Source organism: Protopterus annectens, chromosome 3.part0 (genome assembly GCF_019279795.1).
Source record: "Protopterus annectens isolate FY-2018-M chromosome 3.part0, PAN1.0, whole genome shotgun sequence".
In the NCBI taxonomy this organism is placed as follows: Eukaryota; Metazoa; Chordata; order Ceratodontiformes; family Protopteridae; genus Protopterus; species Protopterus annectens.
This window is the reverse complement of record NC_056731.1, coordinates 880,266,171-880,282,608: the sequence shown is the minus strand read 5'-3', so window position 1 is coordinate 880,282,608 and position 16,438 is coordinate 880,266,171. Positions and strand designations below refer to the sequence as shown.

General features: G+C 39.4%; 1 protein-coding gene across 2 annotated transcripts in view; it reads right to left on the bottom strand.

Moving 5' to 3' along the window:
* The window catches only part of OTULINL (OTU deubiquitinase with linear linkage specificity like), a 999,021-nt gene that overhangs the window by 606,548 nt on the left and 376,035 nt on the right, over positions 1 to 16,438 (bottom strand). For both annotated transcript variants that reach the window (XM_044065209.1, XM_044065208.1), the window contains exon 2: positions 11,023 to 11,182. In XM_044065209.1, the coding sequence (XP_043921144.1) occupies positions 11,023 to 11,182 (160 nt within the window). The remainder of the gene's footprint in view (positions 1 to 11,022; positions 11,183 to 16,438) is intronic.

Sequence of the window (16,438 nt, the reverse complement as noted above, 5' to 3'; positions counted from 1 at the left end):
TTTTACAAGAAGGGTCAACAGCCTGAATTAAAACTTGAGCTTGACCCAGTAAACTACTAATATCCAAAGGAAATTGAGCAGAAATAGATACATGCTTGTTTTTCTGTTTCATTTTAACAGGAAAAACGGGGTCAAATGTCTTACTAATGGCAGCAGTAACTTCCCCAGAGATGTGCACAGAATTCTGACAACAGGGAAAACTTCCATGCTTCCTCTCTCAGGACTGACAAGAGTGGTTCTCCCTTGCCTACCAAGGGGACCCCAACAGCTGCAGAAGATGTGTCTAACCCCTGATCCACAGTGGCTGTAGGTGCTACACCAGAGGGATCCAGGGTAAAAGATGTGTGGTCGTAGGTACAACAAATGGCCACAGTAAAGTCACCTACCTGCAGCTGTGGCAACTTGATACCCTGCTGTGGTGGCAAAGGCTGTTTGCTTAACTTGATTTTCTTTTAATGGCTAGAAGAAGGATCAAGTATGGGACCAGCAGTCTGTTCCATGGACAAGCCAAAAATGGTGCCTATGTCCTAGGGAAGATGAGCAATAATTTCCAGTAAACACTACCAGTCTACAAAAGTTAAAGCTGACCAGAAAACACAGTAAAAAAAAACATTTTAAAACACTATGCCTGCCCCTCAAAAAGTAAAATAAACACAATTTATACACAGAAGAAATGTTTTCAGTTATTTTACACCACATTTAAACTGACAGAACAAAACTAGCACTCTGTTTAAGTATGTTACAGTCCTGAGATATTTATTTTATTTATTTATTTTACATTTGTTGACCGGGCTAGTCCAGCTGGATTAATGTCCATTTTCAGTGGAGGCCCGGGGAGAAAAGCTCCAGAGGATATAAACAGTTATTGGAAATACATAAAAAGACAAAGAACAATTGTATTATACAAAGGGAAAAAATTTAAGTACACATATTAAATATCTTAACTAATCAGAATAATTTTGGGTCAGAAAGAAGTGAGGTCAGAGATTAGCAACTATCAAAACAATATAATAAGGTATCAAATCTTAAACACAAAATTTTATTTATTTATTTATTTTTTTTTCTGAGTTAAGTAATATTTACAATAAAGGGATAATAACTCAGTTGGAGTAGAAGATGAAATACAAGTGGATGAAAAAGTTTATAACAAACATGAGGGTGTCTACAGGTTAGTCTGGGTTGGTACAAGAGCAAAGCCATAATTTATTAAGATGTATGGAAAGTTGTTTCTTAAATAGTGGGAGAGTAGGCAAAGAGGACAAACTAGATGGAAGATTATTCCATATTTTACCTATTGAGTTAGAGAAAAGGGAATTGCCTGCAGAATTCATAATTTTGGTACTATTAACAAGTGATTTATCAGAGGAGCGTAGTTGTTTCAGGTTGATATAAGGAGTCAGGAGGTTAGAAAGAGCTGGTGTTTTAGAAGGTTGGTGTAGAATTTTGTATGCTATTAAGAGTTGTTGAAAAATGAGCTTGTTAGGGAGTTCCAGCCAGTGTAGTTGTTTTAGGTTTAGACAGCGGTGAGCTCTGAATTGGGAGGAGGTGGCAAAGCGGGCAATATTGTGGTAAGATGTAGTAAGTTTCTTAAGGTTACTTTTGGATAGATTAGTGTAAATAGAGGAAGCATACAAAAGGGTAGAGATAAGGTGTGTTTGGGCTAAGGTTATCCTAGCTTCAGGTGTGAGGAAGGGCTTTATTCTGTATAGGGATCCAATCTTTTTATTAACAGCTTTTATTGTAGTGTTGATGTGGCAATCATAGTTGAGATTATTATCGATAATAACACCAAGAAGTTTAGTTGAGGAGTCAGGAGAGATTATGGTGTTGTCAGTTGAAGTAATACAGAAGTTTATCAAAGTAGATTTACGGGTGGGTGGGAAGAGTAATAATTTAGTTTTTTTGGGGTTAAGGAGTAGACAGCGATTGGAGAACCACTGTTCAACAGTTGAGAAGGCTGATTGTGTTTGAAACTGGAGTTCAGTTTGAGAAGAGGCAGTACAGATTATAGTGGAGTTATCTGCATATTGTATGCAGGTAGTATTAGGTAGAGATGATTGAAGGTCATTAATAAAGATGGAAAATAGAAGTGGGCCTAGGATAGACCCTTGAGGTACTCCTAAAGAGATAGGAAGGAGAGTAGAGAGAGAGTTTTTCCAGAGTACAGCTTGCTGACGATTTACAAGATAGGAAGAGAACCAGGTAAGGGAAGAAGGCTCCAGGGCCAGAGATTGTAGTGTGTGCAAGAGAAGTGTGTGATTAACCATGTCAAAGGCTTTTGAAAGGTCTATGAAAAGTGAAGATGTAAGTTTATTGTTGTTGCGGTTTAAGTTAATAGTGTTGGTGAAGGAGAGAAGAGCTGTAGTAGTACTGTGATCAGGTCTAAAACCATGTTGAGTGTCAGCCAGAAGGCTATTCTTGAGGAGGTGGTTGAGCAGTTGTTTATGTATGCATTATTCTGTGATTTTAGCTAAGGGGGATAAAAGTGCTATGGGACGATAGTTGGAGAAGTCGTAAGATTTGCCTCCTATATGGAGGGGTATGATATGTGATATCTTCCAGATTGCTGGGAAAATACCTTCTTTTATTGATCTGTTTATCAATATAGAGACAGGGTAAGCAATGGCTTTTGCTGCTAGTTGCAGGAATTCAGCAGGAAGTTTGTCTGCAGAAGGGGTGGTAGGTTTGAGTTTTTGGATGAGAGATTGTATATAAGAGGTAGATACAGGTTGTAGGTGAAGGGGAGGAATGGTATTTATTAAGGTATTTGGAGGTAGTTGAGAAGTATCAGGAGATAGTTGGTTGGCTAGAGTTTGTATAGAATTAGTGAAGAAGGAATTAAAGTTATTGGCTGTTAGTGTGGGATTGTCAGGGTCAGAATCCTGAGGGTTTGGTGTAATTATTTGGCCTGGGGTCAGGAGACTATTAATACTCGACCAGAATTTTTTAGGTTCCTTTTTGGTGGTTTTTTGAAGTTGAAAGTAATAGTTCTTTTTGTCTGTTAGGATGGCTTTTTTAGTACTATTTCTAAGCTCTCTAAACTTTTGGTGATCTATTTGACTTTTGGTGGAACGCCACTTCTGCCAAGATTTATTTCTGAGGGCGATTTTATGTTTTGTATTTGAGGTTAGCCAGGGAGCAGTTTTAGTTTTAGTTCTAATGGTTCGACTTGGGGCGTGTTGATTAAGTATTGCTAGGAATGTTGAGTTGAAGTGTTCCACAGCTTTGTTGAGTGGGAGATGTTTTAGAGGGGCCCAATGACATTGGAATAGTTCAGCTTGAAACTGATCAGGGTTAAAATGTTTTTTTGAATGAAGAGTTCTAAAAGTTGTGGGTAAGGTTAGGTTTGTTTTGCTTCTAATGATAAAGGTAAGTGAGTGGTCACTAAGGTTGTCAGGAAGGATGCCTGTTTGGTAGGTTTGCTGAGGGGTATTAGTCAGAATCCAGTCTAAGGTAGTAGCTTTATTGTTTGTTTTATTGATTCTAGTGGGGCTATTGATAAGTTGTTTGAAGCCAGAGAGGTTGATATGTGAGGTAGGGTTAGTGTTATTACAGGTGTGCCAATCTATATTAAAGTCACCTAGGACTAGAGTTTCCTGTGGAAGTTTGATAGAAAGTTGGTAGAGTATATCTTCAAGGGTGTTGATGTTGTTTCCAGGGGGGAGATATGCACAGATGATGTTAATGGCTTTATTGGTATTGAGTTGTATTTTAGAGCAAATTACTTCCGCACAAGGATTTTGAGTAAGAGTAAGGTCTTGAGGAATCAGTTTTAGTTTCGCTTTATGCAGAATGGCTACCCCACCTCCTTTCTTGTTAGTGCAATCAAGTCTAGTAATGCTATAACCAGGTGGGGTAATTTCTATGTCTTTAATTGAGGGTTTTAACCAAGTTTCAGATAGGCATAAAATATCAAACTTTTCAGTTTCAAGAAGGGCATGGAGTTGATCAATTTTGTTACAGACGCTACGTATATTAAGATGGGCAATGGACAAAGAGTTAGAAGGTTTAGAGCAAGACAGAGATGAAGGTTTAGTTTGGTTTTGTTCTAAATTGGTTATAGTATGATGTGGGCCTGGATTAGGGTGAATATCACCATCTTGTAGTAAGTGGAGAAGAGTAGGATATATCTGTGGTTTAAGATTATAGTGAATAACATATGTTTTTTTGGTATAGGTTTTACTGAACTTGCAGTGTACTAGTCTGTGATATTTGGATAGAAGGTAAATGGACTGAGAGGGTGAATGCAAAAAGGATGAAGCTAAAGGTGTTGTATTTGTTGAGGTGCTTTTAGAGGGCAGTAGAGGAGAAATAATCTGAGAGTATTCATAAGAAGTTATGATGTAGGAAGTTAAAAGAGATGAAAATAATAGAATTAAGATGAATGGTCTTAGTAATGCATGGATAGATAAAGTTGGCATAGTGGATTCAGAGGAGGTTTGTAGGGAAGTAAGATGAAGTATGATGAAGTAATGTTTAATAGGAGTAATTAGTGAGGGTGGGGTAGGAGATAGGAAAAGTGTTTAAGAAAGTGGAGGGTGAGTATTTATGATCACGGTAGGTGTGGTGAAATTAGAGATTTGTACAGAGATTTGATTGGAGGGGAGGTGTAAGGGGGTGTGTTCCTATTGAGTTAAATGTAGGACCCCTGGGGGTGGGTGGGAATTGGGGGTAGGGAGGGGAGCGGAGTGAGCCCGCAGGGCGAACGGAGCGGGTAGAGCCAAAGAAGAAGGCGAAAAACAATCAGTGAAGTGCTCAGAAAGAAGGTAAGTAAGGAGGGATGTAAATAGATATGGTGATAAGAGATAGGAGCAAGTAGAAGCTAGAAGTATCAGAGCAAGTAGATAGAGAAAAGTGGAGCAGAAGGGGCTAACAGTAGGTGAGATAGAGAGTTTGCTAGGTAGAGGCAATTTCCAGAGGAAAAACCCTAGTAGTAAGGGCCACCTAATGACTGCAGCAGCTATCACAATAATTGCTGCTTACAGGGCTTGTGGTTTAAAATGAGAGGCAAGTAGCTAGGGATATTATTGGGAAATATAAGATAAGTTGGAGGAGAGGAGGAGGAGGGGGGGTTAGTTGCTGGCTACTGGCAGTGCTGACTTTGAGTTTTACAAATTCACTGGGAAAGCAAGATACAAAAAGATTAAGACAAGCAGGAGCTCTAGGACATACTTTCTGTTATCTTTCCACGTGTAGGCTCCACAAGGTGGGATAGCGTTTGTTCCTTAAAGTAGGAGAGGAGAATAGCAGTTGTGGATGGGATGCAAAAACCCAGACCTACAGGTGGTCAGGGGGGTTATACTGCTAGGAAAATAAGGAAGAAAGGAAATACTTTAGATAAAGAACATACACAGTCTTCAGAAGGCACTACTATAAAACTCACGTAGCATTTTCATGTAAAAAAATCAGAGTTCAGCAACAGTTCAAATAGAAGATGGTTCAGGCAGAAACATTACAATAAAATACACTTAACATTCTCATGTACAAAAGCTTATAGTTCAGCAACAGTTTTAGTTGAAGTTAGTTCAGGCAAAAAGCAGATAAAACATTTGTATTGTCTAGGGCAGCAATTCAAAATACATATAACAAATGTAAACAGACTAGAGAGTGTCATGTAAGCAAAGATACAACATAGAGAGCAAGGCTAAGTTCATTCGAGTTAGACTAGAATACTAGATAAAGAGTCAAAAGGCAGTAAAAGAAGGTTAAATTATTATATTGAGCACAAACCTAGTATAATACGTGGGGTTGTGATAAGCCTCTGTATGACCTATATTCAGTTAAATACATGTATATATATAATCATCGAATTAGATCACCAATGATATAGAGACCGCTAGGTTCATTTATTGTAGGGGGAAGGTATGTTTCACAAAGCGAGGTAAGTTAAATAAGAAAGACTCGCAGATAAGGAGTTCACTATATAATGGAAGGGGGTCTATAAGTACAATAAGCGAGTGTAGAATAGCTAGAAAGAGCGTGTTCTAACACCTCGCATTGTAGTATTAATGACTGTCTGAATGCATACTTTTAAAATCGGTGGTTATCACCAGAGGATGAGAGCTCTAAGCTAAGTTGCGAGGTGCAGTTATGGTGCTTATAGCATCACTATAAAAATAAAACAAGGTGATAGTACCATATACTGTAAAGGGAGCAAATTTCTCACAAGGGAGATTATGGTTCCAAAGCATTATTTAAGGCTCTCAGGTAAAGAAACACGCTGTTTACACAGCATATTAAAGGTGTTTAATAATGCTGCAAAGGGGTGTTTGTAACTCAATGCGTAGCACAGCAATGTTAATGGGATGGTTTACAAAGACTCCGCAACAAACCCTAATTATCGCAGTTAGTCAATGGGCTGGAAAACCCAAAATGATTGTCAGGGCTCGCTAATAAGGCACTGCACATGAAGACACGCTACAAAAAAGCGCGCTTCTACAATGTCTCAAAGTAAAGAACCAGTTAACTGATAATTACGACTAGAGACTACAATTCCAAGTCGTAGCTGATCATAGGAACACACTCAAACAACGTGCGCTACCACATCTGCTCAACGGAAAGAGCTAGTTAACTGTTAAAGGAGTCTAGAGACTACAATATCAACGTCTGGGTAACGGAGAACATTAGGGTGCTAAAAGGCAGAGATAACTACTTTATTCCCTGTCAATAAATCCCTAATGTAACCTGGAGCATACAGAGTTAAGCGTTGTTCAGAAAAACCGTAGGGACACTGTACGAGCCTTACGATCTTCTTAATAGTCCATTCTTCCGATCTTCTTAATAGTCCGAAGAAGTCCGATCTTCTTAATAGTCCATTAAAACACATCACTGCTAGCTTTAAGTAACTTTGCTGAAGAAGAAAGTAATACAACATTAACAAAATTAAGAAAATGGAAGGTCCCCTCTCCCAAAGAGAATTTATCTGCCTAGCAAACTGACTGTTGATCCTCAAAAGCCTCAGAGGAGCATACTCTTCAGTGGCAGTAAAACTCTAAAGGGCTTTGCTCCCATACTTGTCTGTTAGTCAGCTCAGCTCGAGCTGCCTGACAGTTTGAGTACGTGGAACTTGCCATGAAGCTTTGGAAGCTATCTGGCTGTTCTATCCTTGGCAGAATATAACCCATATAGCAAAGTCTACTGCAGTAGTGATCATTCTTCTAAGATACTGTTCAGTAATACAGTCATTATATTGAAGCCACAATACAAATAAAAGATAATTGACTAATTATTAGTTTACGTACTGGTGTAATTTTAGGTAGGGATCCAGTAGACATCAGACTGGGGTAAGATGGTTGATAACCCTGGTTGATAACCCTGGCTGCTTTGCAATGTATGGTCTTCATCTCTCTCTTCATGGCTTCTATATATGGGCTAAGTCCCACCTACCCCCCCCCCCCGAGTGCCTTTTTTTTAGACAAGGTCAGTCTCCTAAAATTACCCCCATAGCTTACCATAACCAAAATGACATAAAAGTAGCAGTGCCCAATATTATAAGTCTAATTAAAAAGGTGCAGTCCTTACAGGCATTCCTAACTATTGAATGTATTGATATAAAGCATAATTACTCTAATATGGTTTCACAAGGGAAAATCATCTACACAGTGAAGTGTTTTAATGCCAACAACTCCTTCACACCAATCTCTGAACTGGACTTTGTAGCTGCTGGGGGCACTTCTACCTGTGCTCCTAAGAAACTATTTCACCTCCAAACCCATAATGCAGGATAATGACTTAGTTATGTTTCTCATAAGAACTGAGGAATTCTAAGTTCCACATATTAACAACTACTATACCCTCCTCTATAACACAATCAGACCATCAGGCATATCTTAAACTGACATCCATCATCATAGAACCAAACACTATCCTCTTGGGTGAATTCAGATATCCATTCATTAACTGGGGAACATACCCCCACCACCACAAACAAGCCTGAATAAAAAATCCTGGATTTCATTAATGTCAATTTCTTGGACCAATCAGAACAAATCCCAACAAGAGAGTCAAAATATTAGACCTGGTCCACACAAATACAGTGCCCCTATGGCCAGAATTTACAGTTACCAAATCACTGGTCAAATTTTAACCAACACGCAGTAATACTTACTGTAGGTGTGAGACAAGAGTCACCTTGAAAGCCTCCATCTTCAGAGACTACTCCAAGGCAAATCTACTCCAGGTAACTGATGACCTGATGAAATTCAAATACCATCCTTACCTGTATGAACCTACTTCACACGCTACAATTTTCACTAATAAATTCTTTTCCTACCTCCAAGCTATCATTGAGGCCTTGGTCCTCAGAAGGACAGAAATACAGTGCCAGGTTTATGACCAAACCCATTTGGTAGAACCCCGGCATCAACAAACTGTATAATAACAGAAAGGAACTTCTAGCCCCTAAAAACAAATGAAAAACCCCATCAGCTACAGAAGATCGCAAAGTAATCAACAATGAACTTATAAACAAAATAAATCCATTAAGGGCAAGTATGACTTGTGAACTGCCATCCATGCGAAGGATAATCATAAAGCTTTCTTCAGCCATGTCAAGACCCTAAGAAATAATAACCATCAATACTCAGTACAAAATAACATCACATACTCTGCCATTGGGAACACTGCCAACATATAAGTAGACAAATTCAGCTCAGACTTTGCCCCATATCTCCACCAAATTACTCACAGTATTTAAGTACGTCTACACAACCCAAATTATTTACAAGCAAGCTCTTATCTCTCTCTCTCCAAGTCTAAAAAGATTAGCTCTATTGGGCCCTAACAATGTGCAAAGCTGTCTTCTTTTCAGCATCGAACTCTGCCTGGCTGACTCCTTATTACATTTATTCAGCTGCTGCCTCTCCATTGGACTTGTACCAGAGGAATGGAGAACTGCTTATTCATACTATTCCACAAAGGTGTAGCAAAGGCTGACCCAGAAAACTACAGACCTATCAGCCTCACCAATCTTATCTGTAAGGCAATGCAGTGCATCATTATATACATCATAAATAAGGACATCGGCAGTCTTCAAACCCTGGACCCTAACCAATTTGGGTTTGTTAAAGGTAGATCCTATCTCTTAAACCTGGTGGACTTTTTTGAGCAAGTCACTAAGGCATTAGACTCTTGTACATGGTTTACACAGCATATCTAGATTTGGACAAAGCCTTCTATACCACTCCACACGTTGGCATCACTGATAAGTAAATCCAATTAAATGTAAACCCCTACATTACCTAATGGCTAGTAAACTGTCACAGCAACATAGCCCTTTCAGTTAGTGTTGCAAGCACACACTCAACTAAAACAGTAGTTACCAGTGGTGTGCCCTGGGGATCAGTCTTGGGACCACTCCTCTTTGGTATCTACTTCTCTGATGTTAGAACAGACACCAAAGGCCTGTGGCTGATGAAGTTTGCCAATGACAGCAAGCTCAGAGCTGTCATTAATGCCTCATATGACCTATGTGTTCTCCATGAGAGTCTAATAGATTAACAAGTGGTGCTTGGACCACGGCCTCAAGTTAAATGCCAAAAATGCAGCATCATGTCGTTTGGCAAACCTGGGCACAGCTGTCCTCATCACATAAGCAACAACCCAATAAAAATCAACTGGGTCATTAGGGACTTGGACAACTTCATTGACAGTGTACTAACTTTTGACCATCATGTCATCACTGTTGTTAGGAAGTCCTTTTATATAGCCAGAATAATCAATGGGGACATACCTTCAGGATCCAAGGAAGTCAATGTCCCCCTCTATTTGGCTAAATATATGACCCTGCTCGAAAGACCTCAGTGTTTCCTTACCAACAAAAAAAAATCAAAGGTATCTTCTCCTTGAGTTATCCTGACCACCTTAAAGATCTCTCACTCTTTTCCATTTTCTACCAGCCATTGAGAGCAGATCTCCGATTTGTCTATGGAGTCTCAAAAGATCTGGTTCTATGTAACCTCTTACACATCCGCAAAACAAATACCACACTTAAAACCCATTCAATGAACATGAGCATAATCTGAATCTTTGCACTGTGTAGCAAGCATCCCATATTTTGGAACTTAAGTAAATGGGCAAAAGGGGAAAAACAAAGGAAGGATTAAAATAAAGTAAGAATTTCTAACTTAAGATAACAAAACATTTAGTTTGGAAAAGGCAGACCATGACTGTTCAAATACATTTCAGTATCTGATATCATGAAACTTGAATTTTTGATATACATAAAGAAGTTTGTTTCTTTATGTGACATTTTCCACTACCACCACTGCCCGCACATGCATTCAGAAACACACACATGTAATTACTTGACTGACTGTATTACTAAATTACATTATGCTGAATATTACAAATTGCTGTTAACAGGAAATATTTTTTATTAAAAAATATTATTATCTGCAATCATGTTATAATTATTTTATGTTGAAATTAACTGAATAGCTGGACTTCCTTCTGGCCTACTCATCTGGTCAACAAAAAGATAAATAAAAAAAACTTCTGGTAGAACTACTACATTAAATGATTACAAACAGATAACTGCTAAAGACTTCTACTTTTGTTTCCACGTGTGAAATTCAGAAAAAAAACTATAAGATCATTCCACTATACAAAACGAATTTAAAGCTCCTTGGCAACAACTCATTCAGGCTGTATATAGTTAACACCTGGTGGACATCTATTATTCCCTATGCATCTTCAGTATACTACATAATAAAGTCCAAAAGAAGAAATACATTTCAATTTTCCACCAGCAGCTACAAATCAGTATTTTAATAAGGCGCTGGTTAAAGCTGCTGCCCTTCCATTCCATTTAGACATTACAGTAGGGGAAGTGAAAAATACATTTGCTGAAGATCATTTCTGTGCTGTCATTGAGTTTGTGTATCCAAGCCGAGACAAACCCTGAAAGATATTCACACAATTTCCTTAGTGAAATGTAAACATTAATAAAACATTCCATTTTATAATGGTATTATCAGTAAACATTTGTTTAAAGTGCTGCACTTTATGATGGAAATAACTTACCACTTCAGCACATGCCTTAAATAAAGACATGACCTCCTCATTACTAACCAAGTAAGGACCAGGATTCCCACTCCAATTACTATAGGCTTATTAAGCCGCATCCACAAGAAGTTCACAACCACACCAACTGCCGTCTTCAAGGACTCGGCTTCACTTCGCTCTGCAAATGAGCAATAAAACCCAAGTTAATTTTGCATATGGAAAGCAAGAACAAGATCTAATACTCGTACACCATTTTTTTTTTACTCAGAAATCTAGGGTAAACTTGATGATGCAGAAATCACTGCATTATCGTGTGCCTGCCTACAGCTCCACATTATTCAAAAATCTCAAAATAATGAGGCTGGGGGGATTGCACTCAGTGTCCTTGTACTTTTCAGGAACAACTGCCTTGAGATCATGAGATTCTTCACAGGAGCCAGACTGAACATGCCCAGTGCACAGACGTGCACACACACACACACACACACACACACACACACACACACACACACACACTACTCGTAGGAGTAAGTCTAGTGTACAGCATTTTCTGAAGGCATATGTGTGATTGACTGGCAGCAGCAGTCAGGAAAACAGAACCTACCACCTGATCATATGCCATTCAAGGGCAGTGTACATTGGGGATAGGCTTGCAATGGGTCTGGAATAGGCTTCAGAACAGACTTGCTAAAGGTTTCATCCTATTCCAGAACTGTGACCTGCTGGCCCAATAAGGTCAGGAAATAGTCCTGGAGGAGGAGGAGGAGGAGGAGAAGCCTTCTGTCCAGCACACCAACAATCTGTAACCAGGTGACTTGAGTGAGTGATTCCTGGGATGAGACTTCTCAACTCGGGGCTTCAGGGAATCAACTTTGAGTTGAATGACACAATAATCGCAATGTACTTTGTGGTGCTTCTCCTCTAGTCTCCTCAAGCTCTGCTATGATGGAGGATGAGGGTGGGCTTTAGCCTTCAATATTCAAGGATAAGTTCATTCCCTGAAAGGACTTGGGGGCAGAACAGGTGAAGAAGGAACTTACTTCTGGATGGTCAGATGACAACAGCTGAAAATCAAAGAATTTACTGGAAACTAATAAGATAAAGTACAGTTGTCTAAGCTGAACTTACCATAACAGTAGATGTTCAAATGATCGCTGCAGCAGTAATGTTAGCTATATGGGCTATATCCTGCCAAGAATATAATAGCCAGACAACTTCCAAAGCTTCAGGGCAACTTCCTTGCACCCAAAGTGTCAAACAGCTCGACATAAAAGACAAGTCTGGGCACGAAGCCCTTCAGAGCATTCTGGCCAGCACAGAGAGGAAGGCTAAACCCTGAAAGGGCAGTGCTAGGAATAACAAAATTAAATAAATAAATGTCCACAACCTAGCATAAAAAGACACTAAAAATGGAGGGAGGGAGTGGTTACTAAGCAGTGATTGTTTGTATACAACTGCACTATGTTCTTCATATTGATCAGTGCTGCAGTAGCCTTAGCTATATGGGTAGATTACCATAGCTAACTATATTTAGGTGGAGGAAGGAGAAAGGCCCAATATCAGATTGGGAATGGTCCTAGCAAAACTAGATCTAGACCTGGAGAATGAATTAAACTTATATTGCTTTGTAAAGGTATGTACAGAGGACCAAGTAGCAGTTTCCAGAATACTTCTAGAAACCAGCCCTTTCCAAAAAGTCACAGATGAAGCCAGGGCCTTGGCAGATTGGGCCTTGACCCAGCCTAGAATAGGTTTGTAATATAGAGCATAACAAAAGGTAATAGTCTTAAACAACCATTTGAAAATACTCTGTTTTGATACAGGCTGTTTGTTTTTACCTTCAAAGGAAAAGACAACTGATCCAAAGATCTGAAAGATTTAGTTCTTCAAGATAGTACCACAGTTGTCTGTGGATATCCAATGCATAGAGTATCCTTTCTCCCTCGTTTTTAAGTTCAGGAAAGTAAAACAGGAGATGGACAGTTTGGCTTAAAGTAAACTCGGATACCACTCTAGGCATAAAAGAAGGATTAGTTCTTAAAAAAACACTGTCCCTAAGGAAAATGAAGTAGGACTGACTTACCATAAGAGTTTGCAACTCAGATACCATTCTTACAGAGGTCAGAGCAATCAGTAAAACTGCTTTCCATGTTAAGAACCTCACTTCAACCAGATTAGCGGATTCAAATTAGCTTTTCTAACACAAAATTATGATCCCCAAGGAGAGGCCATAAAGTTACTTGGTGGCCTCTTATGCAAAACCCCTTTCAAGAATATTTTGTCTCAAGACTACCCTGAAAGAAGAGGATCCATGGGCACACATGCTGAAATATCAGATAAATGAACCCTGATAGAGGAATAAGAAAGGCCATAGGACAGTAACTCACATAAATACTGTAAAACAGAGAACAACAAGCCCTGAATGGCTGCTGGTTATGTATCGGGCACCAAAGAGAAAACATTTCACATTTGCTAATATATGATTTTCTAGTAGTCATCCTTCTTGCTTCCAATAATACCTGCTGCACATTCTCAAAGAAAAATGTACCTAAAAGGAATAAAGACTCTATCATCCAGGCAGTCATTTGAAGATGATTGTTGTCTAAGTGTATCAAACATCCTTGTTCTAGTGTGATTAGATCCATTCTGTGAGGAAGCTTGTGGTAACTGCCTTTAGCCTTTTCCAAAAGAAGGAAGAACCAAGACTGCCTGGCCCAGAAGGGAGTCACCACAATGATCTCAGGGGATTCCTTCTGAATCTTCAGAAATACCCTGGATATTATTGGAAAGGGTGGAAAGGCATACAGGAACATTCCTGTCCAAAGAAAAGAAAAGACATCGGCCTTCTTGAATGGAGTTGTAAAATAGAATTTTGCCAGTTGACTGTTCAGAGAGGAGGCAAAGACGTCTACACCTGAACTACCCACAGAAGGATCAAATCTTGGAAGACCCCTGATCTAGTTTCCATTTGTGAGGGTCAGCCCTGGTCCTGCTCAGCTTGCCTGACACAATTTTGCTCTGACAAACTGCAGGATGCCTGTATAGTAAGAGTATGCTGTGAAGCTATATCACAAGCCAACATGGCTACTCTACAAAGGGGTTACAATCTGGTTTCCCCTAGCTTGTTGATGTACCACATGACTGTGGTATTGTCTGTAACCACTTGAAGAGGTCCCAGGGACCAAAGATGGCTTAAAGAAGTGCATTGATAAGGTCAAGCATCTCCTTAATATGTATGTGATTGCATCTATCCTTGGTGTCCCACAGCCCCTACACTTTTAATCCCTCCCGAAACTGTTCCAAAGCATCTGTGGTGACTGACTGCTTTGGTGCAGGGATGGAGAAGGAGAGACCTGGATTTAAGGATATCTGTTGTCTCCACTAAAACATTTCTCTTCTGACATGCCCTAGGACTATGATCTAAAAAGATAAAGGGTGGTGATGTTGGGACCAAAGAGTTCAGATACCACTCTATATTTCTCACATGGAGTCCTGCCAGGGGTCGCATGCAAATCATAGATGCCATAAGACCCAAAATTTTGAGGTATTCCCTCAGTGACAGAAGTCTTCCTGTGGAAGAAAAACTCTTTGAACTGAGGTGTCTAGCTGACATCCCCGATCACAATCCTGTGTAAGAGAGTCAAGAAAGACTTTTGAATGTTCTCTTGGAATCCCAGATTGTGAAAGAGATCTCTCACCTAAGAGAGAGATTCCTTACACTTTGGAAAAGACTCTGCAAAGAGAAGCAAGTTGCCTAACTATGGAAAAAATGTGGATACCTTGTAGTTTGCAAAGAACTGTAACCAGGGTTGCCAGGTTTGTTAAGGGACAGGTAAAGACAAAAAAAAAAACAAAAAAGGTCCTTCACACTAAGTGAAGACAAAAAAAAAAGGTCTTTCATGTGGAACAGTAGGTAGTTCCACTCCACTTTGCTATTTTTGATTAGCTCATATGCCGGTATATGAGCCATTCAAAAAAATCGCACAGCAGAGCCTCTTCTGTTCAGTGCGAAACAGCCAGCTTTGCAATTTATGATTGGTTCGTATACTGGCATATGGGCCAATCATAAATCGCAAAGTGGAGGCTGTTTCGCCGGGATTTTAACCGGCAATGTGGGACTCGGGATTGGGCTGCTGATCTTGAGACAGTCTCGCTGAAATAGGGTCGTCTGACAACCCTGATTGCAACTGAAGCTAGACACTTTGTGCACACATTTCATGCAATGTATAGTCAGAAAGGTAAAGCAAAGACCTGATAATGTGATCCAGACACACAAATCCTGAAGAAACATCTGAAATATGGATGAATAGGGATGTGATGATAAGCATCTTTTAAGTGTAGTCTTTCTGGGAAACTTGAAAGAGTAAGAAGAGCTAACAAGCTGTGAAGCTACATCATGCTAAATTTGGGCACTATCATAAACAGTTTTAGGAAAGAAAGAGCCAGAACTGGCCTCCAAGTATTTTTGTTTCTTTTCCTGTTTTTTTTTTTTTTTTGCACTAGAACATCCATCCGTGAATTAATCCCCTTCCCCACCTGGGAAGGAGGAAGTAGTTCTATTGCTATTGGGACAGCATGTAGTAAAAAGCAGGAGGAAAGAAAAGTCTGATCTGCAGGATGACGAATGACCCCCTGGGAAGAAGGATTTTCCTCCAGCTGTCATCTGTAACCCTGTTTAATGACTTTCAGAACCCATGTGTTTGTTGCCAAAGAGAAAAATGAAGAATCACACTTTCTGGAAGAGAACAGGGGCCAGGTGGGAGGGGGGTCACAAGGTCTCTTGAACAATCATTCAGATTTGTTGGACTGTCTTTGGTTTTAGGAGGTTTGAGACTTCATTTTGGAACCCTTTGCCACTTCCTCTTAAATGTCTGTTTATCTGAATTTTGTTGAGACAGTTTATTCTGTTTTTGCCCAAACTGGATGAGGAAAAAGAAAATCCCTTGGACAATTTGGAAAAGGGGGTCTAAAAGATCTTAGAGATTGCCTGGATCAGCTTGCCCCTCTCATCACACTTTTGGATCTCCTCTGCAGCAGAGGGGCCAAACACTAAATCTCTTTATAAAGGAATATTTAAAATCTCATTTTCTAAATCATCTGGGAGGTTCTAAGAATGCAGTTAAGGAAACCTCCTTAAAACAGTACCAGTGGCTACAGCCCTGGAAAAAGTATCAACAGAATAACACACACACTGCAAGCAATGAGTAAGTGCCCTGTGCAACAGGAGAAACTGAGTTTCACAAGAAAATAAAACATTCCTCATACTTTCACAATATGTAACAATAAACTTAGACATACAAGTCTGACTATTTAAAATTCTGAAAAAAAATCAAAGTTGCACAAGTATATACTTTTCCCCATACTTAAATACATTTTCCCATCCTTATTACATAAGAGTAGGATTGGAATTAACCAAGTGCGTAGCAGCAGTGGA